Source organism: Microchirus variegatus, assembly GCF_963457635.1.
Source record: "Microchirus variegatus genome assembly, chromosome: 7".
Lineage (NCBI taxonomy): Eukaryota > Metazoa > Chordata > Actinopteri > Pleuronectiformes > Soleidae > Microchirus > Microchirus variegatus.
In genome coordinates, this window is record NC_139808.1 from 2517144 (window position 1) to 2543247 (window position 26104).

A 26104-nucleotide genomic window follows, 5' to 3' on the forward strand; every position below is an offset into this window, starting at 1 on the left:
TTTTCCATTTATAAAAACCTGTTTCAAACACTAATATATTGAATGTAAATATAGTAAATCACCTTTAAGGAAAGCGCAGATAACACCAAGCAAAGAACTATGAAGATGAAATGACGTCGTGTTATTCTTAACATGTATACATGGACATTTATGCCTCCAAAAATGTGTTTGCAGCAAGCGTGTGTGTGTGTGTGTGTGTGTGTGTGCACGGCGTATTACGATCACAATACTTTGTCACAATTGTAAGACGGCGTGATAGTTCTGCTGCAGCCGCTGACAGCACAGGTGTTGCAATGACAAGTTAAATTTCGGGCAATTTTCCTCTGCTGCTGCTGCTGCTTTTTCTATCGGTTTGAGGCTCTGAACTACACAAACTCCTCTCTGCTCTCGACACGCCGCTGCATTCTCCTGGTGACCAACGGTCACTGTGTCCAACTCATCTAGACCAACATTATGCACTTCAGCAATATATACATGACTTTTTATCAGTAAGAAAAAACCTCAGATGAATACGGAAGAGGATCAGGGCCACACAGGAAATGTGGGTATTTGAGCTCTGACTTTAAACTCAGAATTACGGGTGACCAGAATTCTGAGAATAAAGTCAAAATTCTGTGTTCAAATCCAGAAATTATGAGTTTAAACTCAGAATTAGTATATAGTTTAGAGAGTATAAAGTCATAATTCTGAGTTTAAAATCAGAATTCCGAGTTTAAAGTCAGAATTCTGAGTTTAAAGTCAGAATACTGAGTTTTAAGGTCATAATTCTGAGAATAAAGTAAGAATTCTGAGGATCAAGTCAGAATTCTAAGAATAAAGTCAGAATTCCGAGTTTAAAGTCAGAACACTGAGAATAAAGTCATAATTCTGAGAATAAAGTCAGAATTCTGAGTTTAAAGTCAGAACACAGTGTTTTAAAGTCATAATTTCAAGTTTATAGTCATAATTCTGAGAATAAAGTCATAATTCCGAGTTTAAAGTCATAATTCTGAGAATAAAGTCATAATTCCGAGTTTTAAAGTCATAATTGCGAGTTTAAAGTCAGAACACAGTGTTTTATAGTCATAATTCTGAGAATAAAGTAAGAATTCTGAGGATCAAGTCAGAATTCTAAGAATAAAGTCAGAATTCTGAGTTTAAAGTCAGAACACAGTGTTTTAAAGTCATAATTCTGAGTTTAAAGTCAGAACAGAGTGTTTTAAAGTCATAATTCTGAGTTTATAGTCATAATTCTGAGAATAAAGTCATAATTCTAAGAATAAAGTCAGAATTCCGAGTTTAAAGTCAGAACACAGTGTTTTAAAGTCATAATTCTGAGTTTATAGTCATAATTCTGAGAATAAAGTCATAATTCCGAGTTTAAAGTCATAATTTTGAGTTTATAGTCATAATTCTGAGAATAAAGTAAGAATTCTGAGGATAAAGTCAGAATTCTAAGAATAAAGTCAGAATTCCGAGTTTAAAGTCTGAATTCTGAGTTTAAAGTCAGAATACTTAGTTGAAAGTCATAATTCTGAGAATAAATTCAGAACTGATTTCTTTTCCTGTGTGACCCTAATCCTCTTCCATAAATGAATGTTTCTCACAAGTTCAAAGGTTTTTTTCAATGTCAGAAATCTTACCACGGTCTTCTGCGGACGTCGTACAGGTCGATCTTGTTGGGCGCCCTCCATGGAGTGGCTGAAGAGCGGAAGAAAATAAGTTATGGATCACACAGTGAGCTGTGTGAGCTATTTCCGATCAGATAAGGATAAAAGTCATCATAATTTCATTCCGTCTATCGAGCTACCAGTACGGCCATCTGATAAGAGATTGCCAATGTTCCGCAGCTGCAGGAGCCCTCGGGGTCAATTTAGACTTTATCCTTACGGCGACTTCAAAGGTAGACCTTTGACTCGGTGACCTGTGGTCCTGCAGGTTAATACCTTACCTGGATAATAGCGCGTCACTCCTGTGGCACTGCCAAACACCTGCCAGCGCAGAGAGCTGTCCTCCCGACGGTTTTCAATGAAGACTCTCTCCAGCGCCTGGGTCCAGTTTAACTCGTTTAAGATGACTGGGGCTGTGGGAACACCGGAGAAAACACGAGAGTGAATCGGGATATAGCACAGTACGAGGCATAGTTTGCTTAGTTAGAAGGAAAAGATCAAAACAGTTACAGATTTTCACATTGTAAGAGTTTCCTACTTTGAAAAACGCATCTTAAAACCCATTCGACCCAGTATGCGACGTTGGTTTTTATGTTTTTTATGGTTTATTTGTATTGTTTTTATATTTTCTACAGTATTTTGTTTTATTGTATGTTTTATTGGTTGCTCTTCGGTCTATTGGGTCACACGCTTGTATGTTTGAGTTGTTTTATTCATTTTTGTCTGATGTACAGCAACTTTGTTTCAGCTGTTGTTGTTTTTAAAGTGCTTTATAAATAAAGTTGGATTGGATTGGACTCCTAGTTTCTGGTAAACAAAGTTCACTTGAGCAGAATATGTTTCTGTTTTATATAAAGAGAAAAACTAGACAATAATGGCAATTGAGCTACTGATTAAAAAAAAAGCAGTGCTTAAAATACAGGTACTAAATACAGGCCATAATATTATATTTTATTTATTTTGCAATCCCTGATGCAACATTTTAATAAAAGCCATTAGAAATCTCCACTGAATGATTAAAAAAAAAAAAAGTGAACATTTTCTTTTAAAGAGTTAGAATCCAAAGGTCAATTCTGCTTTGCCGAACGACTTTGTCCGTGCCAGCGGCGCTAAGCACATAAGAATGGATGTATGCAGGCGGCGGCGTGGCCGGCGGTCGCTGTCTGAGCAGAGCATCAGTCTAATCTCGGTGATCTCTGAAGAGTGCAGATGAGAAAATCTGAGATGACCTTGGACGAGGTCGTGTGTCGTTGGCAGCGTTGGGGAGAAAGAAACCACCTCTGAATTGTCGAAAGCAAGAGAATTTCAGTAAGTAAGAGGGAGAAACGACTTCTGTGTGTCCTGCTAAACATAACGCTGCATGTTATAGCTTTAAAGGTGCATTATGTAATAAATCTAAAGCAACTGGCCATAAAATCCTCCTAATGTGTCACAGAGACTCAGGAATAATGTTCATATAACAAACTGAACTCACCAACAACAACGCATTTGCATTAAAAAAAAATATTTTGCAGAGTGCAAATCACGTTTTTTGGCATGTGGCGCCACCTACCGCCGTCTACCAATCATTGCAGTCAGTAGAGTCTCAGCTGCCGAGCAACCACGGGTTGCCAGTTACGTCAGAAAACGAAACCTAAAAGACCTGGATATTTTGAATTTGAATGTAGTAACCGTTTATGGCCACACTCTTACCCCGGATTTCCACTGGACGCGGAACGGCCGCGGCGCGGTTCTGCTTCGTCCTCTGCCCGGCGTCAATCCCCACCGGGCGCGTTACGGCAGCGGCGCGGAGCCTTGGGAGCCGGCGGTATTCACGGAAGATCGCGCGATAATCTCGAACGGACGCGAGTTCGCGAGATCCCGCGATAGACTGTGTGTATAAAGTAAACAACAACAACAACACAGCTTCTTTTCATTCTCCGACGTGGAAGAACTGTTGATCTGGTGTCATGAATTATTTCATGTTTCTCCACTTCAACAACCAGTCTCTCGTCGTACATTATGAGACGCTCTGATTAATTGACTGTTGACCTGGCAGCACCGGCGACGACGTCATGTTGATGTGAAGTTGTGACAGGCTGTATGACCTGCGTATTGTGTTTTATTTTGAAAGGGGGGGTGGAAATGTTTTACTTTGATTCTGTGTCTGACTTCCTGTCTTGTGCGATCTGCTTCGTTGAAATTTACGAGGTTCAGCAGCGGCAACGGAAAAAATAGAACTGTTTCCTATCGATATCGCCGCGGCGCGGCGAGCCGCTTCTGGGACGGACGCTGCTGAGACGCTCCGCAGCGCGTCTGGTGGAAATGCTCTCATTGATTAGAATGGAAGCGATTTGCAACGGCGACTGCGCCGCTGCCGTTCTGCGTCCAGTGGAAATCCGGGGTTACACACTTACATATGGCACCTTTAAATATAAAGTCATAGCAATATGTCGCGATGAACGTATGGTTATGGAGAGAAGTTTTCATCTTCAAGTCAACGAGAAGTGAAATAGCTCGCTGCTGCTGCCGCCTCCGCCACGAGCGTCAAAGTGCATCTTGTTTTCTTTGCACTTTACTTTAAATGTAACCCATGTGCTCTTTCACATTGATCCTTACAACATGAGACAATATGCCTCCACTGCACACGCCCGCACCCAAAACGCTTTCAATCTGTGTAAAAAGCTAAGCTGAAGTCAAAAGAGGGTGAGTGCAATCAGAGGCTTAATGGCCACCTGATTAAAGTGGAAACAAGTGGAGGCAGCGAGCTGGGTGGAACTTTAAGCCCCCTGAGATTTAATTACTCAGCCAAACAAAGCGAGATAAGACTCGGAAACTGACGAGTCCGGCTTTTCTCAACCCCCTCATTTGAATTTCACACAAATAAAGTGATCATTATCCAATTTCCCCCCGATGCTTTTCGAGTCTTTGATGAGCTGTCAGTTCCGAGGTAAGAAAATAGCAACCTGTGAAACTCAAATACTCTTAATTATCCAAAGCACACAGTCATTAAGTAAAAAAATAAATAAAATAAAGCAGAACTCTCTGCACAACTGCAGTCCAAACACAGCAACGTTTCGATCGTCTCGCATACGTGTGCAGAAGCGCCTGAGAACAGGAACACGTGAAGGTCAAATCATCGCCGTCATTAAGCAGAGCTCCTCAAACGCGTTTGTGACAAACATTCACTGACGTAACCGCAAAAAGTAAGAATGGAGGCAGCAGCACCTACAGATGGGGGATGAACATAAAACCCCAGCGAGAGAGGAGGAGGGGGAACAAAGGACGACAAATGGCACAGATATTACCACGAATGAGTAGCTGCTTTCACAGCCTGGAAAAAGGCAATTTCTAGCCCGTTTGAGAACGAAAGGAAAAAAAAAAACCCAAAACACCGACCATCAAAATTTAAACTGCTAAATCCATTCATTCATCTTCTACCGCTTTATCCTCCACATTAGGGTCGCGGAGGGTCGTCAATCCCAGCTGACATAGGGCCATCACAGGGTCACGAGTAGACAAATGATAATCTCTGTTGTTATATTTGTGGCAGTAAGGACAGCTGAGGCGTATCCATCACAGGGTTAAACTGTAAGACAATATTTTTTTTTTTTTTTTCCGGTTTGGCAGCTGTTGTCGTCTTTTATTTGATGACTCATTTGAGTACGTGTACACTTTCTCCTGCAAACTTAATTGCATCCGACCAGAATTAGAAAGCGAAAGAGTTTTTATTTGCTTCAATAACGTCTCATAAAATCGTGTTTACATTTCCGGAGTCCAGATGGTTACGAAGGAAGACTGAACTGGAGGGGGAGGAAAAAAATAAATAAATAAAATAAAAATAGCGAGACTCTCAGAATCTCTGCCGTCGTTGACCACGATTTTTTACCAAACTTGCCACAGTCACTCGATCCATCTCCATGGAACCAGTGGCTCTATTTGACTGATATTTGTGTGGAGATTATCATGGGAAAACCAAACTATGCATTTCAATTTCCTCGGGCTCTCATGCAACGCTTCGTGCTAAAGATCCACCTGATTAACGTGTAAAAAAAAAAAAAGTACTCTCCTTTGAGCAGGAGTTATCACAGTGGGTTGCTGCAGGGGCAGCCGGTTGTGCTGTGAAGTCCTGGCTGCACTTATCTCGAGAGGCACTGGGTATGTAATGATAGCTGTCCCAGACAGGCCAAGGGCGAAGACACATCCTGTGACCTCCGTTTAAAAAACGGAGACCTGTTGCAGCTATCCAGGCAAAAAAAAATCATGGTATTAGCCAAACTCTGGGTGGATGTGCAGGGGCGGATTATCAGCTGATCAGCTGATCATCGCTGCACAAGCATTAATTTAACACCCGAATAGTGTTTTGATGTGTTTTTTTGAATGTTTGTGCATTGATGACGTCTCTGTCGGTGGGCGCGGTGCGTCTTTATTCACATTACGGCTGGGTCAGTCTTTATTTTTCACACAAGAATGCTTTCACACCTGTGGTTCGGTTCGGTTCGTTTGCGTAGGTGCGAATATATAATTTCGGTCCTTTGGCGCGCACTCAATCAACCGGTCCGAGATCTGCCTGAAGGGCTGGCCTCGGACCGCTTTACCCGCCCTACTTTGGTACAGTTCCTCTGGTGTGAAAGCAACCAAACCAAATGGGACGAAACGGTCTAGTTTAATGCGTTATGGGTACGAGATACGGGATAAACTCGGATTTCGCGCCTGGTGGAAACAATTTTTTTAACGCATTAACGCACTTTCATCGCGCTACGGGTAGACGTGCAGTTTATGAACAGGCAAGGCGGCAGGCAACCGCTTGGGGCCCTGAGCCGATAGGGGGGCTCCGGACACTCGGAGCCTTAATGCATCAGTGAGCAGCTGCATCACCGTCTCCCTTAAACAACAAGGGTTGATTTGCAATGACATCTCAGTAGGAAACCTCCCTAAAGGGGCCCCACGTCTCCTCACGTTAACCTGTGTGAAGCTGAAGGAAAATGAAGAGGAGTTATCAATCAGGAAGTTAGAAGAGGAAGAAAAAAAGAGAGGATGAAGAAAAAAGAAAGAAAGACACACAGTTGTAAGTGGCGCTACTGGCGCAGATAATGATATAATCATAACATTAACAGTCACTGTCTAACTAACGGGGACACAGACAGCAGCTAACATTAGCGTCAGAATGCTAGCTGACGCTAACGCTAACTAGTAGAAGCAGTGCTTCAAAGTGCTGATGAGGAATTTCCTGCTGTGAGTTTAGTAAGAAAACTATTTAACTTCTATACTTTATATTTGGTTTATAATGTGAGTTATTTACAGTGCAATGTATAGTTTTTTTTAAAGTTATTTACAGCATTTTATTTTTTCTATTTATCTATATTGTTTTATAATGTGTTCTTTTTTTTTTACAATGTAATGTTTATTTTTTACTAAGTTTGTATAGGTTTTTACAAGTTATTTACAGTATTTTATTGTTCTTTACATTTATATTTCCACATACTTTATTTATCTCTCTGTTCCTACAACAATATAAAGAGAAAATTTGATTTTTTTTTTGGCATATTTACAAATGGTAATTAATCGTGATTAATCGTGATTAATCCACAGCTACCCTGTGATTAATCTGATTAAAAATTTTAATCTTTTAACAGCCCTAATTATAACATTTTTCTGACCAAAACAATCGAACTATAGGTGTGAAAGCACCCTAATACAACCATATACATTTGGTATTTGTCTGGAGTTGTCAGTAGTGGTAGACTGCTAAACAACGGCCACCTACATGGTAAAGGAAGTAGGTTGGGCAGCTTGTACCACAACCTTAAACCTGGCTGGTCTCATTTGCTTGGTCTTAGGACTAGCAAACCAATACCACCCCCCCCCCCCCCCCCACAAGTGACCAGTAATGGTGTGACCAGTGGTTTAGCACATAAGGCTAGCAACCTTACTAACAACGTTATATGCTACAGAAACAGCAACAAAACAAACATCAATATCTGGGTGTGACGGCACCACATGAGCATCAAGGTTTTATGACCGCCTCTCGAGAAGTTGGTGGTGCGAAGAAGTTGGACTTGAACACGAAAACCAAGCCAAAGATTGGCTGCTGGAAGTTGGCCAACGACAGATAGAAGTGGAGAGACTTTGTCGCTGCCCTGTGCGCCAATTGGCGTGAATGTATTGTATAATAGCCACCAGGGGGTGATTGGTCTTAATGGAATGATAAATTAAATGATTTCAGGTCTTCTTTACCCTAATGGCACATTATGTTATGATTTTGGAAGTAGAAAATACAGCATAAAAAAAAAGCTCTAAATTGACCGTGGTGTGTGTTTGTCTCCATGTGTCCCTGTGATGGACTGGCCAACTGTCCAGGGTGTATCCCGTCTATCACCCTATGTCAGCTGAGATTAGCACAACCCCCCCCCCCCCCCAGACGACCCTCATGTGGAGGATAAAGTGGTAGAAGATGGATAGATGACACAGAGTGGACAGCGGTGTGATTGATTGACAGCTAATATCAATGTCCAATACGTGCACAAAATCTGACATCGCAAAAACAAACTCAAGGTTTCAAAAACGGGAATTTGTTTTGCAAGCGGTAAACTACGTCCTCTTCTTATGTATGGTTTATGAATACAGACAACAGTGTGTGTGTGTGTGTGTGTGTGTGTGTGTGTGTGTGTGTGTGTGTGTGTGTGTGTGTGTGTGTGTGTGTGTGTGTGTGTGTGTTCTTGTGGCATACTGAGGCTGACATTTTTACGGAGTGAGGACATTTTGGTCAGTCCTCACTTTGTTTGTCAAAAAAAAAAAAAATTCAAATTTTGGACGACATAGTATATAGTATGACTTTTTTTGTCAAATTTTGGACCAATCATTGTGGGTCCAATTTTTTTCAAATTTTGGACCAAACATTGTGGGTCAATTTTTTTTTGTAAATTTTGGACCAAAAATTGTGCGTCAATTTTTTTTTCAAATTTTGACCAAACATTTTGGGTCCAATTTTTTTTTTCAAATTTTGGACCAAAAATTTTGCATCAATTTTTTTGTCAATTTTTTTTTCAAATTTTGGACCAAACATTTTGGGTTCAATTTTTTTTTCAAATTTTGGACCAAACATTTTGCGTCAATTTTTTTTTCAAATTTTGGACAAAACATTTTGGCTCCAATTTTTTTTTTCAAATTTTGGACCAAAAATTTTGCATTTAAATTTTTTTTTCAAATTTTGGACCAAAAATTTTGCATTTACATTTTTTTTTTCAAATTTTGGACCAAAAATGTGAGGTCCAATTTTTTTTCAGATTTTGGATGACAGTATAGTATGACGTTTTTGTCAAATATTGGGTCAATTTTTTTTTTCAAATTTCGGACCAAACATTTTGGGTCAAATTTTATATATAAGTAGATATTTGTAATTGTGTTGATTTAATGAGTGGAAATGCTGGTCCTCACTTTGTCAGCTCTTTTACCCGGTCCTCAGTATGCAGCAAGTACAAGAATGTGTGTGTGTGTGTGTGTGTGTGTGTGTGTGTGTGTGTGTGTGTGTGTGTGTGTGTGTGTGTGTGTGTGGTTATGCTGCCAGCTTAAACTAAACCATATGTCATATGTGAGCCACTAACACAGCAAACACAGGGAAACACATCAGCAGGTATAATCTCTGCAAAGGGTAAAAAAAAAAAGAAAAAAGAATCACATCGCAGATAAGACAACGCAGCAAACTAATTCTTTTTGATTTATTCCGTTAGGATATGCTGTGACTTGGCAAAGACAGTTGATAAAAAGACAAATTTCCCCTGGGGTGGGAGTGGGGGGGGGGGGGGAACGGGGATATGTCCACGGGGCAGACAGAGCCACCGAGCGCTGCGTTGGGCTCATCTTTCACATGAAATGCGCCGCTCTGTGATATCTTTAAAAGGTAATTCATCAGCGTGCTGCTCCCCTGACATTTAGAACACCCTTGGATTTGCCCCCTTTACGGAGCAAGACTGCACACCGAGTAGGGACACAACTGTGAACGGGATTTATGGAGCATCTCTGCGCGAGATCATTCCTCAACTCCGTTCCACCAACACCTCCTTTATCATACGACCCACGCAACCCCCCCCACACACACAACCCTTCATCCACACATTATTCACACTGATATACTTGTGATAAGACGCCGTCCGAACCAATCTGTGCTTTAAACCCCGTAATAATCCACTGTAGATGCACGGAGCAGAAATAAGGCTGGTTTCTCATGACAAACTCATAATGGTAATGGAGCTTTTGGTTGAGGCCCTTTGAAGAATCACAACCAACGGAGTGACTATGTGGTACCAGTGCAGTCTGCTTACTTTGACGTACTGTAGGGGACATGAAGAGCTTTTTTTTTTATGTTCTCCACTGAGCACATTCTTCAAAAGTCAGATCTGAAATAGAAGGTTATCGTGATCTTTTTTGCAAATATAATTGAGTTTGCAAAGAAACCATTGGTCTTTCTACTAAAAAGGTCAGTTCACCCTAATTACAAATACAGGTGTTCTCACTCACCCTTGTACTATTCATCCATGCAGAGGATTTGATTAAAAAACTTTTTTCCCCCCCCTTTAATCTTCCTCAAAGGATTTTTTACTTCCAGACATAGACCATATATATATATATAAAAAACTCCAGTTTGCCTAGTGAAGTCAATCAGGAAGTGAGATTATATTGAATAGCCACCAGGGGGCTACTCCACTGGTTACAAAAGAATGTGCCCAATTCTCAACTTCCTCCATCTAACCCTGTTCTCTGTATCCTCCTCTCACGGCAACTAACTTCATGTCCTCTTTCACTACATCCACACGTCTTCTCTTTGGTCTTCCCCCAGCATCCTTCTACCAATATATTCACTATCCCTCCTCTGTACACGACCAAACCATCTCATTCTGGCCTCTCTGACCTCATCTCCGTGTGCCGTTCCTCTGATTAACTCATTCCCGGTCCTATCCGTCCTCGTCACTCCCAAAGAGAACCTCGACATCTTCATCTCTGCTACCTCCAGCTCTGCTTCCTACTCAGGTCTCACCACGATCTTGTAAATAAAACCTTATCCTGAGGAATCCACGGCACACGATGTAAGTTTTGTTAAACTTATGTTCCCATTTAGAGGAAAATAGATGACAAAGTACAAGCACGTATGACTGGACACCGGTGTGATCGACTGCTGGTATCTGCCAATAGGAGCCGTGTTGCAGGTGACACCTCAGAACATCGACATGGTACGATTCAAAATTGCTTCTAAAGGCCACATTATACTTCTCCGACTGCGTCACCACGTAGACCACTCGAGCCTTTATACTTCTGCGTCGTGGTGACGGATAGGCGCTGCAATTTCCCGCCCGATCAGTAGGGGTCGCTACGCAAGGTTGTTGTGCTTTTGGCTACTGTGAGCAATGGCGTCCGAGGGAGAAAGACTGTTGTTGTTGAAACAGTGGCCGTTTGTCACTTTTCTGTGTCCCGGAACGCAGTTTTAAGATAATTTGAGGTGAGAAATTGGCCATTTAGAGTCTAAACATGTGCTGTGTGTGTTAAGATATGACGTATTTATAGTTCGGCAGCGACGAAGTCGGCGGTGATCAGCTCCGCCCTCTGTGGACGCTCGGTGCTCACTGTGAGCCGGCACAGAGCAGCTTAGCTCGGCCTGTCCTGAGGACCAATCGCAGCTCTTGCCGTCTCCGTTGTCCCTTGACGGAGTGACGGACACTTAAAAAATATTCCGTGCACCCGGAGACGACGCAGAGGCTCTTCGACAGGCTCTGCGTCGTCGCAGAGGACTCTGCGTAGCCTACGCAGAGCACTTTACGCAGAAGTATAAATTGGGCTTTATCCCATTGACGCCGGGAAAGCATTGCCGCGTTTCTACCATTGACGCCGGGAGAGCGGATACGTCAATTTTCGGGGGGTATGAGGGTTCCTCGCGACATTGTTTTGAAATTACTTCGCACAAACATGGAGGACTTTGACAGCGGAGAGATTTCTGAGGGCAGTGATTTTGAGGAGTTTCGTCTTCGATGACGTCATCGCTGATAACTTAGAACGTGCTAAACAAATCGACCGGGATTTATGGTTAAGACATAATTATGTTTGAGACGACGAGGTTGGCGATAATGGCGATAAATACCACCGTCATCGACGGAGCGTTTACAACCGAGCACCAGGGGGTGACAGTGGATTTACCTGCAGATCCCATCAGGACTAAATCAGGGCACTGACACAAGTTGATATTACTTTATTTTCTTACTGACTTTTAATTGAAAATAGTTATTCACTTTAATTTTACATTTTTTATATATCAATAAACTATTTCTGATCAATCACTAATTTCACAGGAATGCCACAGGTGTAAGCTCTCAAATGCTTTTTGAATTGTGTTCCTAAATCTGCTACAGAGGCTGAGAAATCAGCCATTTAGTAGACATTGAAGCTCAGGTTTTAGAGGCATTTTTTCCAGGCGCTTCAGGCCTTAATGCATTGGTTCTCAAAGTGTGGCCCGGGGGCCAATGGCGGCCCGCAGAAACATTTCTGGCGGCCCCGCAATGAATTACAGTTGATAGTTTTAATCCAGGAGCTACTAAGCTTGTTAAATGTTTATTGGACATTACTGGATGCAGACCAATAAGTGTAAACAAAAATACTGGGTATTTACCTGGTTTCTATATGGTGAATTTTAGTGTATTATTGGGTTATAAGCTGGTAATAAGCAGGTAGCTACAGCCCCCAATTACTAGCTATTTACCCAGTAAATATATGGTAACAGAAATGTGTTACTTGGTATTAACCTGTAATTAGAAGGTAAGAACAATGGCCAAAATACTGGAAAATTACCCAGTAAATTATAAAAAGCTTTATTATATTAATGCTTAAATTACTTAATATTAACGCTTATATTACTTAACGCTAAAACTGCAATCTGGTCATTAAAATGATTACAAATGGGATTTCTTTCTGGTGTTTTTTTCCTTTGGCGGCCCTCAGTCCAATGTTGGGTTCCTAAATTGGCCCTCAGGTATCACAACTTTGAGAACCCCTGCCTTAATGGGTTAAGGGTGACGTCACGATGCAGCATTTTTTTAATCCTCCCTATGTGCAAAGACTGGGGTTAGGCTAGGGTTAGTGTGCGACGTAGCTGTGAATGTGAACGTTTGGCTGGAGACCTTTATCCTGGATCTCGCTCAGTGTCTGCCTGGAATTGGCTCCAGCTCCTCCTACGATCCTCAAAGGATACGGCGTAACAGATAATGGATGGCTGAAGCGACGCTAAAAACACTATGTTACTGCACAGTTTGAAATCATCACGGATGTGCATTTCTGCATCGGCGATTACTCTTACTACATTCTTAGCGACCAATTCTTTGACATCTATGCGCCCCCCCCCCCCCCCCGGTTCCTCCCTGTTGATTCGTCGTTCCTCATCCTTCAGGGCTTCTTCTTTCTGGCCTGGCTGAGTGTTAAAGAAACCTCAACCTTAAACCTTTCATCCTGCAGAGGAAAAACGACAGCAACACAAACTGGCAGCAGCTCACACGCGTCCACAAAGACGAGCTAAAACAAAGCCCTTTTTCTGAGATTTTTTTGGTTTAGTTTTTGTTTACATAGCTCTGTGAAACGGACTGTGACTGAACTTGTGTTCCTTCCAGTGTATTTCAGAAAGCATTTCTTAGCAAAGCTGCTTTAACAAATTCTAATTAAAAAAACCACGTGAGGGGGAATCAAACAGTTTCACAGTGAAACACATTTTGTTGTCGAAGATACCTGAGTTTTGCAGAAGCGCAAACGCAGACAGCTTGTGTGTGTGTGTGTGTGTGTGTGTCTATCGCTGTGAAGTGGTGATTATTAATATATACAGAATAATATGTTTCGGACAGATTTAACCACACCGCCAGCGTTACTCCAAATTATTTTTCTAATCAAAGAAGAGCAGTAAATAACAAACACGTGAAACGCAATTTGTGAGGCCAGTGGTGAGTGAAGTAGAGTTGTGCCGTGCTGACGGTTACGATTAGTGAGCAGGTAAATGATAGTTGCAGCGCACAGAGCTGTGGGTCGGATGGGTGATGATGAGCAGAGAGGAAGGAAAGATGTAAAGAGAATCAGTTCCCACCATCGAACTACAGAAAATAACCCCGGGGAATATTTCCTACTGTTGATTTTTGCCGAACCAAATCTTCACAGTGTCCAACTTTCCAGACGACTGATGTCACGTGTTATAATAGATAATGTGCAGGAAAATGGGATCAGTCACTCATTGTGGGCCGCAGCGTATAATATGCCTAACAAAGCATGGCTCTTTTTCCCTCTCACTCGCAACGTTTTTCCCTTTTGTGAACCGACCTGAGTCATCTATCAAATGTCGTCTTTGTCCCCCCTCCTCCTCCTCCTCCTCCTCCTCCACCACCCCATCCCGAACCAGGCGTGCAGACATCACTCTGCATCAATTATATATATATAAAAAAAAGAGACGAGAGACATCAGAAGCAGTTTGAGTCAAATTAAACCCTGCTAAGGCAAATCTCTTCCCCCCTTTTTAATCGTTTCTTTTCAAATCTGACTCAACACTGTGCTCACGCTCTATCTGCTGGATCTGTTGCACTTTTGCCTGGAGCTTCACAGAAGGGACCGAGCTAAAGACCAGACACTCAAAGGGCAGGGAGTACAACGCTTTCTGCTGCTTCGAGCACTGATACAGTTATGATTTTTAATGTCACTTACCGTTAATTAAAGTCTCACGAATGATAGAATGCTCTTAACATGTGGATTGCACTATGAATTGTTCATTTTTTTTAATGCCTAATTTTAATTACTGCTTGGGTTTTTGTTGTATTTCATTTTGTTAAAGGTGCATTATGTAATAAATCATAAAATCCTCCTAATACGTCACAGAGACTCAGGAATAATGTTCATATAACAAACTGAACTCACCAACAACAACAGTACAGACAAAATATTTGCATTAAAAAAAATATTTTGCAGACTGCAAATCATGTTCACGTTTTGAAATCATGTTTTGGCATGTGGCGCCACCTACCGCCGTCTACCAATCATTGCAGTCGGTAGAGTCTCAGGTGTCGAGCAACCACGGATTGCCAGTTATGTCAGAAAACGAAACTTAAAGACCTTAAAAGACCTCGGTATTTTGAATTTGAATGTAGTAACTGTTTTTTGGCCACATTCTTACATATGGCACCTTTAAAATATACACTGCAGTTCAAAAGTTTGGGGTCACCTATGCTATTTGTATTTTTTGTGTTTTCCATTAAAAGTCACACTTTTATTCATCAATAGAGTTGCAAAATGAATAGACAATATTAGAAATAATGACTTTTTTTCAAAAATAATAATTTTGCCCTTTCGTCAAAGAACCAGCAAAACTATCAGCTGTGCTAACATCAGTGCACAAGTGTTTTCTAATCATCCAATAGCCTTCTAACGCGATTAGCAAACACAATGTACCATTAGAACACTGGAAATGGGCCTCTATACACCTATGTACATATTCCATTAAAAACCAGACGTTTGCAGCTAGAATAGTCGTTTACAACATTAACAATGTATAGAGTGTATTTATGATTCATTTAATGTTATATTCATTGAAAAAAATAAAAAGTGTTTTTCCTTCAAAAATTAGGAGATTTCTGAGTGGCCCCAAACTTTTGAACAGTTCTGTATATCAGGAAGCTGTTTGTGGCAAAAATAACCAAACTGAAAACGAGAGACTGGCAGGAAAACAAGGGACAAACTACAGAACTCGTATGCTTGGGAACACGTAAAGTAAAGTCTGATAAAGCTTGAAAGAAGCAGTGGCTCGGACGACTGGACGGGCAAATACAAGGGAAGGGCGATATGATGGTTTTGGTGAGTTTGTATGTGTGTGTGTGTGAGTTGGTGTGGAGGGAGGGGTGGGATAATCACTCCAGGCAAATCATTTTTTGGAGCTCTGCTCTTTCATCTGCACACACACACACAGAGTAAGCCAGTCCTCGCCATTCATTTGCGATAACCAAGTTTTTCCACTGTGCCCGACTACAATAGCAAAGTGACAACATGACGTTAGGCTGCTGGAAGCAGCGCTGCATGCAGCGGATTTAAACTTCACATTTAGTGAAAGGACTACCCACATTCACGGGTGGTTTCCTCCGCACCACGCTGTGAACAGAGGCTGATTATTCCCATACAAATACTAATGTAGGCATACACTATGTGCACACTACAGACAATAAGTAGTTCCTTTTTTAAAAAAAAGGGGTTCTTCTATATTTCCAACATATCACAATGTACAGGCAACTGAAGAAATGACCCAATAACCCAATCTGGCTTAGTTTTAGATTGAATACCTTTATAAAACAGTCTCCAAAGAATAATTAGTTTCTTTCTCCTGTTATCTTAGATTTAATTTAAAGCACTCCCTCGTCTTGGCGATATCAGTAACATCCAGCGGTGGAATACAAGCGGTTTCTCCACGGACATCATCCATTTATTCCCCCCCGTGCCTGTGTTTTTGCGATGTCCACTCAATAATAAGCAGTGATAATTAGAAGGAAACTGTATGAATGTTTGACCTAAGCTAATTAGAAAGTTTGCAGACTTGGCGGCAGGAATCAGCAGCGGGATAATGAATCATAAAATGGTTCATTACTGCGCTCAGGGAACACTCTCAATCTCAATAAATGGACATGGGGCCTGGCAGACAAATCAAACCAGGATGGATACGCCGCCTCATTTAGCTGCTGAAAAGATCACAATAAAAAAAACAATATATATATATATATATATATATATTTTTGCTCCAAATGGTTGCTATTATTAAAGTGTTTCTTCTCCTTCTGCCCCCTCTCATCCCTTGTTTCTCTCTCTCTCTCTCTGCATCTATCTCAGTTCAACTCCAAGCACAGCCATTTCCATGTAAGTGACAATTTAAAACTGCCATTTTCCACAAAACAGTCAGTTTATTCAGTGCATTACCAACGTGTACGAATCAAAGAGAGCAACCGCAACTACATAAAGCATAACCACTAATGAACACTTGAGAATTTCACTATAATTGTTGAACATGATGCTGTAATTCGGACCGCACTCCCCTTTTCTTTTCCTTCGCCTCCCCCCCCCCCCCCCCCCTTGAGGGAAGAGCGCTCACTCAGTCTACCCACTCAAACTACTTCCCTCCTGCTAATACCAAACCCACAGATAAACTGTAGATCCAGACCTCTCCAGACCCAGAGGACAACGATACACCCACATCAGTTTCCTCAGACATCACCTCTCCGAGGCAACCTGCGGGCTCTCCGCGGCGGAACCCGAGTAGAACACGACGCACGGGTGACAGTTCGCTTTCATCATTTCACTGCCCTCGATGGCTGCGACTCCTGCGATATGGATTTCATGTAAAATTCCTGCGAGATGAATTGGTTAAAAAGTGCTCCACTGATTTAGCATTAGCATTGCACGATCCACGACAATAGTGGATTGAGTGTCATCTGCAGGTTATTGAACAAAAACGTATCGATTAGATTCAGGCATGCTTAAAGTGATTAATGAAGCTTCAAATTTCCCTCAATTTATAGATAGGATTCTGACCCAGCAAACTGAGTCAAGTGATGAGTAGATGGAGGTTCTCAATCATCGAGGTTCATAGTCATCTTCAGTAGCTAGCTGTGGGCGACTGGACTTAACTGAGATGTTGCACCTCTCATCCAAAAGGCTTCTTCAGTTCTGGCTCTAACTCAACGCAAGCAAGTCCAGTGACCTACAGCTACTGAAGATGACTCAGGTGACATCTCAAGGAATTTTTGTAGCTAACTTTATTAACTTTTGTTAGCGCAGGGCGCGTTAAAGGCGCCATATGTAAGAATGTGGCCAAAAACGGTTACTACATTCAAATTCAAAATACCGAGGTCTTTTAGGTTTTGTTTTCTGATGTAACTGGCAACCGGTAGTTTCTCGGCAGCGGAGACTCTACTGACTGCAATGATTGGTAGACGGCGGTAGGTGGCGCCACATGCTTTCAAAACATTAACACGATTTGCAGTCTGCAAAATACTTTTTTTAATGCAAATATTTTGTCTGTACTGTTGTTGTTGGTGAGTTCAGTTTGTTATATGAACATTATTCCTGAGTAATGCACCTTTAACGGCGGTTTGCGGCGTCAGCGTTGACACACATTAATGCATGGCGTGTTCCCACGATGACTGACGGGACAATGACACGTTGGATGTCATGTTTACGCAACTCCCAATTGTTAAAATGAGTCTCTAAAGTAACGCTAAACTTTAAAAACAGAGGCACACATACGCAGCACACATGTACGCTGGTTATTTGTCAGCGCTGCTCTTTTCGTTTTAATAAACAGTCCGCTCCAGTTCGACTGTAGGCGCGCTCACAACGCTTAAAGGAGCTAATGCCGCTAACGGAGCTAACTGGTAAACGGTGCCTGGACTCCAGTGCCTCAGCACATAAACATGAAGTCACGCGCGTCTTTTTTCCGCTCAGACGTCATGGAAACGTGCCATGCCTTAAAGGTGAAGTAAGTAGTTTATAGTGCCATCTAGAGGAGAGGCTGAAATTTACAACAAAGAACTGCTCCTCTGCTCACCCCCTCCCTTCCCTGAGCGCTACGGTGTCCTCAGCCGGTCAAATGTCGTCCTCGTCGTCTTTCTCCGTGTCAGCAGATGAGGTTCGTGAGGCGAGGGAGAGGGCGGAGCTACCGCGGCCGTAGCAGACGAAGCGGAGAGAGAGGAGGCGGGACTTCAGCTACAAGTAAAGAGACGCTTGATTTGTTCTCTCGCGTTTGTCCTTACAGGCTCCCGTAGAAACATGGCATCTCGCTGCTAACAGTGGCTATGCAACCACGGCCCACGACCATGTTATTTTACATGACTTTTTGAAACACTACGAAAATGAAACAAAAACTATTATACAGCGACTAGACAATGCAGGAGCACATAATATGTATAAAAAAGTGGATTTTGGGTCATATAAACCCATAAATACTACACAGTGTCCCTTGAATGTGCGTTAACGTTGATGCTGTTAGCCACTGTTAGCCGCCGTTAACGTGCCCAGCACACATTTTTACATTTGTGCTTTGGACGTTTGTTTTGGTAGAAAAGCCTCTTCAGGAGTTATTTTACATTTAGTCAAAGAATCTGCAACTGACAACTGTTTACATCAATAGTAAACAAATCCCATACACTGTACAAGTCTATTCATCGCGTCTCCGCCAGGCTCAATCAAGACGCCTTTATTCTCTGAGTCAAAATCTTCAGACAAGAGAACCAGAGCTGGCCCAGAACAATGCGCCGGCCTGATTGCTCTGTTGTGCGTCGAGCTTTGCCCTTTGACATTTTCCCTGAACCAAGGGTGCCTACTTCAGACATGACTTGTCTTGGAGACACAGCTGGAGGGCGCATATATCCGACACAGGTGTCACACAATGCCTCTTCTTCAGCGAAGGAGGCATAAAGCTTTGACAATGACAAAAAGAAGAAGAAGAAAAAAGAAAAGAAAAAAAGCACTGTGAAAATGGCTGTCTGTCAGCACAATCTCTGGCTTTTGAGTCTTTAAAAAAGAGACAGACGGAGAGTGTCCGCAAGGTGAGAGGTGGGTAACAGAGGGAACATGACAAGCAAAATCAAGAGTTCCCAAAGGTGCATGTGTTCCTCTTTGTTCATTTGGCAGCTGTGGACTTTGGAGGGTGTTACGTCCACAGGGCAGAGCGATGCGAGGCAGGACGGGTTCACAACCAAAAAAAGAAGAAAACTACTGTATAGATCTGGTGTGAGTGAGCTGCTGTCATCTAAAAATCACTGTTAGTGTGTTAAAATCCAGGCTGATATGAAAAAATAGGGAGAGCTCAAGTTAAAACACTGGAGAGGTCAGCAAATGTATTAGAGAATCCATTCACCTTCTCTGCTGTGGTCTGTCACCAAATAAAACTATTTTTAGATCACGCTTCAATAATGTGTTATGTCATGTTATTTCATGGTTTGTGTTTACTGAATTCATATCTCATCTTTTGTTGGGTTAAGGGCGAGGGAAGTGGATGATTGATTGATCCCAATTATATCAATTTGAAATTTGATAAAAGACTTCTTTTTCAGTTGGAATGACTTTGGGTGAATTCCAATTCCTTGCTAAACCCTCAACCTCAAAAATGCGCGCTGCCTCTAGTGCAAGTTCTGTCCCCATTCTCAGAAAAATTAAGTTGAGGGGCGAGTTTAAGGGCTGTATCGCCCTCAATATTGAGATTTTCCGAGACCACCCTTGGGAGCAAGGGCTACCCAGAATGCATTGCGTGTTTTGACAGAAAAAAGATGGCGCCGAAAGCAGCGAAACGAGTACGCTACAAATCAAGTATTTTCTTTGTTAATAGAGATATAAAAATGATGAAAACCATTGTATTATCTTAGTTTAGGCCCATTTTATGGATTACTGACGTCATTGTTGCGTAACATTATTTTTATTTTACGATCTTTTGTCAATAGTCGGCCGGTGCGGACAAGTGATCGTTTGCTATGGTTTACTTTTCAACAAGTCGTGGTGTGTGGTAACTGTCAGCTGAATATTTGTATGAGTATCATCTTATAACTAACTGACAACCTAATAACTTATAATACATGTAATAATGTAATGTAAATTTCTCTGTGAGATGAATAAAGTATCTATCTATCTATCTATCTATCTATCTATCTATCTATCTATCTATCTATCTATCTATCTATCTATCTATCTATCTATCTATCTATCTATCTAATCATGACGTAAATGTGTTCTTCTTCTTCTTCTTTGGAGTTGACAGACTGGACGCAGCTTTCACATTATTCTGCCCCCTACAGTCTGAAGACGTATCTGTATTTAAAGGTGACATAGAGTGGTCCTGTTGCACATAAATGTTAGTTATGGAGGTCTACTTACATATATTAACTTGTTTTTATGGTCAAAAACCTCCTAGTTTCTGTAAACGAGCCGATAGAAATCCTCTTTTCTGACAGTGTTTTTCTGCTGCGAGATTTCAGAGTGAACTTTCACCCCCAGAAGACAGAGTCTTGTGATTGGCCAGTACTATCCAGCACATCTGTTCTCAGAAGCGCAGCGCCCCCCTCTGGAACGGCGGATGCACTGCTACTTATTATCAAAACATTGTTTTAACAGTGTTTAAAAATAGCTTCGTCACGACTCCCCGCCGCAGTCCCTTTCATGACTTTAAACCGGAGTTTCTAAGTAACAAAATAACCCTCAACACTTGGTTTTGAGGGCCAGTTAAGATTAAGGTTTGAGCCTGAGGGTTAAGATAGGAATTGGAATTGGCCCTATGTATATATGTGTTACATGGCTTTACTGTAACTAAAGAGGTTGCTGTTTCTTCACTAGCCTTCAGGACCCGACTGCTCCTCGTTGCATAAATTAGAACCATTACAGGGGGCGACAATGGCTCATTTCATCAAATGCAACACATTAACAGTGTAATTTCCATTAACCTATGTCGACACACTCGCTCACAACGATAAGGAAAAAGCTTTCTTGTGTACTTACAGCCTTTGTAAATGTCTGTGGGAATCTGGACGGCACTGGAAGAGTAGTTGACCTTGTTCTTGAAATTGGGATCGTCCACAAACTCCAGCGCCAGAGAGGACGTGCTCTCCAGTAGAGTCTCCTCTTCTCCGTCCTCTGTCTGCACACACAACACATCTGAGTTAATATACGAATATAAACGAGTGGATAGAGAGGGGATACTTGAAAACGCCTGCATTTCTGTGGCTTTAAACATCCAATCTATTACAGCATAGTGTGTATAATCGCGACGCCTTGGTCACACAACATTCAGACGACGTTAAACACAAAAACAGAAGCAGGTATCGGCGCAGACACCAAGCAGAGAGACTCATTTAGTGCACGAGACGACTAATATCCCAGACATGAGCTGCCGTACATATTAACCTCAACAGCAAACGACACCACATAATCACAGTTTAGTCTCCAATCCATTTGGATGATTCCTAACAGCCTGTCTCTTCTAAAATGCGATTGTATAAACAAAACAAGAAATGTGCTCACTAAGTAAAAAACGTGTGTGCTTGTTTTCATCGCCTCAATCTGGCTCTTGTACATGAAGAGAAAGCCTAACACACACACACACACACACACACACACACACACACACATATTACATTAGGAAAGTGTCAGATATCAAAGAAAGCCAAAAGATAAAGCGGTAACACTGACATTTAAGCTTTTTCTTTTATCTTGATAAGTTATCAATGGAGTACAATCTGTGTCTGTGGGAACCACAGGAGGAAGTGATTGTGGGATGTGAAAAAAAAAAAAAAAAGATATAACCTCACTCTCTGGCTGAGTCTATTAACTTATTCTCGATGTGATTTCAGTGTGGGTCTAAAAACCCGTTTCAATTTGTTCTTACAGTAGAAAACCCCCACGTACCAAGTGAGCAGGTCACATCTCCACATCGACGTTCGTAAATTAATGTAAATGTACGGCAGCACGGATGGGTCTTTGTTAAATAAAGACAATTTAATAAATGTGCGCTCATGCACCACGCTCTTTGATACAGTGCCATACAGAAGTAGCCCTTAGCACCGTCTGGCACCATGCCTCCACCGTCCTCCCTTAATTAGTCATCCTTCATTACCTTTTATTCATTGAATATTTGTAAAACACAATTCGTATGTCTGGTCATTCGTCGTGAACTCAAAAAGCAAAAATTTGACCTTAAAAAAAAGGAGCATTTCAGCAAATGTGCGACTGCAAAATGTACTTCGTTATTCTAATAGAGCAAAAGGCATTAACTGGATGTGACACCATAGGAAAATGTTTGAACTTTGGAGAAATTAAATCAAAACCACCCATGTCAGAAACCTGATTGATGGGCCAACTCTAATTGACTATTAAAATGCAATTATGATCTGTTGGTGGGAAGCACCAGCGACATTTATGTGATTCGGTCCTTTTCAAAGTCAACAAAAGAATTCACCTCGTTTGAATATAATGTGCAACAGTTAACGCCTGCCTCTGACCCTGTCATTTTTTTTTACCTGCAACCACTATTTGATTATCTATTTTCTCCTTTAATCTTAACTCGAATATACCCTTGACATGTAACTTTTGTAACTGCCTACCTATAAAAACAAAATAATTACATAAGTTGCTAAACTGTATGTTGTATATGTGTTCTGAAACGCACAGTGGAATATAAAAAGACAGTGTCTAGCATGAAAAAACATTTTTAAATCCTGTATGCGACTTCGAATGAACACTAATGTAACGTAGATTGCCGACGTTAATGACAACTCACCCCACACGAAGATAGGTTAATAAAAGAGGTTTGGTGTGCTAGCATCATGTCTAGCATGCTAGCATAAAATTAGCTAGCTTAAATGCTAATGTGTCGCTAGCACGGCAGAAGCTGGCAGAAGTGAGCTCGGCGTCGGCATGACCAGAAGCATCCGTCTTCTTTAAGATGTACAGCCACAATTTAGTTCTTCTGCGTTTTTCCTTGTCCGTCTTCATTCAACGGTGAACACACACAGCAGCATTTCGTAGCAGCAGTGGGAAGCGGAAGCCCAGCAGCAGCGGCCATGTTTTTTTTTTTCTCTGTGAGGAGCAGCCGATTGGCCGAAAAAACAACAAAAGCACAGGAACACATCACTACACCCTAGCTAGGAATCCATTTACAGCGTCAAACAACCCTCACTCAATCAAAGTTAATGGTTTTAAGACACAACAAAACTGTGATTTTAAGCATTTAGTGGCTTGAAAAAATCTCTTATTTTGAAAAGAGCTACTTTTTTTCTGTGTTTACTTGGTTTGCCTTGGGCCGACTTGTTGCTACACATATAATGTATGATTATATGTGACTTACATATATATATATATTGTATAAATATGACCATTTTTAAAGTTGGTTTAGAACAGATTAGTTGACAGAATATCTATTCATTAAACCTGATTAGGGTTAGGGATGCCGGCTCTTGTGAGCGTGAGGGTGTTTGTTTATCTCTCAGTCTGACACTAATTCTGTCAATGTCGGGCAGAGAGGTATTTTTTTTTTTGTTCATCTTTTCTTCCTTTCTTCCGTCAGAAGAGCCAAATCATAATTAACCAAGGCAGCGTCTAATTAGGAGCGGAATAAATCCACACAGGAAAGACTGATTGGTTCATTTTCTTCAACCCCCCACCACCTGTTTTGCTCAATTCATTACCCAATTTGTTAATTTTATCTCCCCGTTCTCAAGGTTTAATTAAATGCTGAAGAGGCCAGAGATGACATTTTGAAGATTTTTTTTTGCTCCTCCTGCCTTCAGCCGACCAGCATTTGCCTGAAACCTGCCAGTCACGTGTGTGTGTGTGTGTGTGTGTGTGTGTGTGTGTGTGTGTGTGTGTGTGTGTGTGTGTGTGTGTGTGTGTGTGTGTACTTGAAAGAGCGCAGGAATGCACAACATAAAAAGACCCAACAAATAGTTCTTCATAAACCAACATTGATAAAAAACAGTCATTTCCTCGAGCACAGTCAACATGTAATTTGCCACAAAATGAAACGGTTAATTAAGTACATTAGCACCTAAGGATACGACTGGCAGAAATGTTTCTCCCAGAGGAACTAAAGCGTTGCAGGGACTCGGAGAACAGCGTCAACTGAAGCGCTGCTCGTTCGCTTTGAATGTGGCAACGTCAGTCGCTGCTGAATTGTAGAGAAGCTGCAGCTCAGGTGACTTAAAAGAGTGCAAATAAAGGATAATCTGGAAGTTGAGTTGCATTTGGCAAAACGGGGAAACGACATACTTCAAAACAAGATGGTGTTCTAGTTAGTCCGATCATTGTTATCTCATTTGAACAATGGAAAGTATGGCACACAAACGGTGAAGCAGGTGCATGAATGCAGAATAAACGGCTTTTCAAGTACTTTTTTCCTCCTTTCCTGCTACTTTGTGCCTGGATCACCTTTTTGCCTTGAAGAAGTCGAGGGATGATCATCTTTACATTTGGTCATTCCGTTTAAGCTCCAGCGATTTTGGACATGGAGGACGCTATACGTCCACCGCTTTAGCAACATTAGCAAATCTTTCCTGTGAAGTCGGCTACGACACACACCGTGCACGCCCACACCATCGTGTGATAAAGCAAGGCATTATATGTGCGAGTGCCCCTAAAATGTGGTGGACTTTGACTTGTGAGTCAAACTATTTTCTACTTAATAAAACATGAATTACAATTTAGTTTTATTTATCAGTGAATCCGACCTCTGCTTTTAACCCACCGGTAGTGAACACATACACAAATCAGACACAGGAGCAGTAGGCATTTGAACAAGCAAAACCTCTGGTTACAAGCCCAATTCCTTTCCACTTGGCCATAGGCTTCCCAATTTTAAAAAGTCCCGATTAAAAGGCTTCAAAAATGTGCGCGTAATTACTTTGAAGAGTTTAACTGAAACTGATAATACATGCGTTTGTATAGAGTTATACTGTATGCACCAGATAAAGTGCTGGAACGACACGGTTTTTAGCCCTTTTTTAACTTGTGTTATGACACTTTTCCATCAAAGGCACAGTAACAAGTGGAGAAACTGACAGGGAAGGGAGAATACAGGATAATGAACAGAGGAGACAAGGCCTGGATAAGAGAGCCCGGCCATCCCATCACTTACCTTTTTTGCAGAACCAAATCCTCATCATATCTCGCTAATAGTACAAGGTTTTAACTCCGGCAGTAGAACCTTAATTGAAAAGGGTCATCGCGGGAGAACTCAAAGATACAGATAGCGCAGAGTGCTCGTGTGCTGCCGTTCGGTTTGTAGAGATGAGGAAAATGACCTCTGCCTCACCTCCACCGCTGACTTTGGGTGGTGGTGGTGGTGGCGGTGGAGGGGGGGTGATGGTGAAGTGAGGGTCAGGGGGGGTGTGTCACTGGCTCAGCCTCAGTGTGCCATGTTAATGATGACCGATGTTCCCCAATTAGATGTGCTGACAGGCCCTAAAGTGCTGAGTCATTAATCACGGGGAGTAGTGTGCACAAAGAGAGAAATCACATCATGATTTATTGCTCCTCTACGCCGTTCCTTTTCTCACTCTCTTCACCTCTCTATCTCACTCTCGTCCCATCTTTTTGTGCTTTTTTGTGATCTGGGGGGGGGGGGGGGGGATTTCTTGCACTCCGCCATGAAACTTAAGGCCACATTATACTTCTCCGACTGCGTATGCGTTATCCGTCTGCGTCACCACGGAGACGCCTCGAGCATTTATACTTCTGCGTCGTGGTGACGGACACGCGCTGCAATTTCCCGCCCGATCAGTAGGGGTCGCTGCGCAAGGTTGTTGTGCTTCTGGCTACAGTGAGCAATGGTGTCCGAGAAAGAAAGAGAGAGAAAGACTGTTGTTGTTGAAAAAGTGGCCGTTTCTCACTTTTCTGTGTCACGGAACGCAGTTTTAAGATAATTTGAGGCGAGAAATTGGCCATTTAGA

General features: G+C 41.8%; 1 protein-coding gene across 1 annotated transcript in view; it reads right to left on the bottom strand.

Annotated features, from left to right (window-relative positions):
- Positions 1 to 26104, bottom strand: part of cacna2d2a (calcium channel, voltage-dependent, alpha 2/delta subunit 2a) — a gene marked incomplete at both ends in the record, with an annotated part of 211852 nt that overhangs the window by 53116 nt on the left and 132632 nt on the right. Inside the window, 3 exons of the mRNA XM_083892588.1 lie at positions 1623 to 1680; positions 1931 to 2062; positions 21162 to 21300. Coding sequence (XP_083748714.1) covers positions 1623 to 1680; positions 1931 to 2062; positions 21162 to 21300 — 329 coding nt within the window. The remainder of the gene's footprint in view (positions 1 to 1622; positions 1681 to 1930; positions 2063 to 21161; positions 21301 to 26104) is intronic.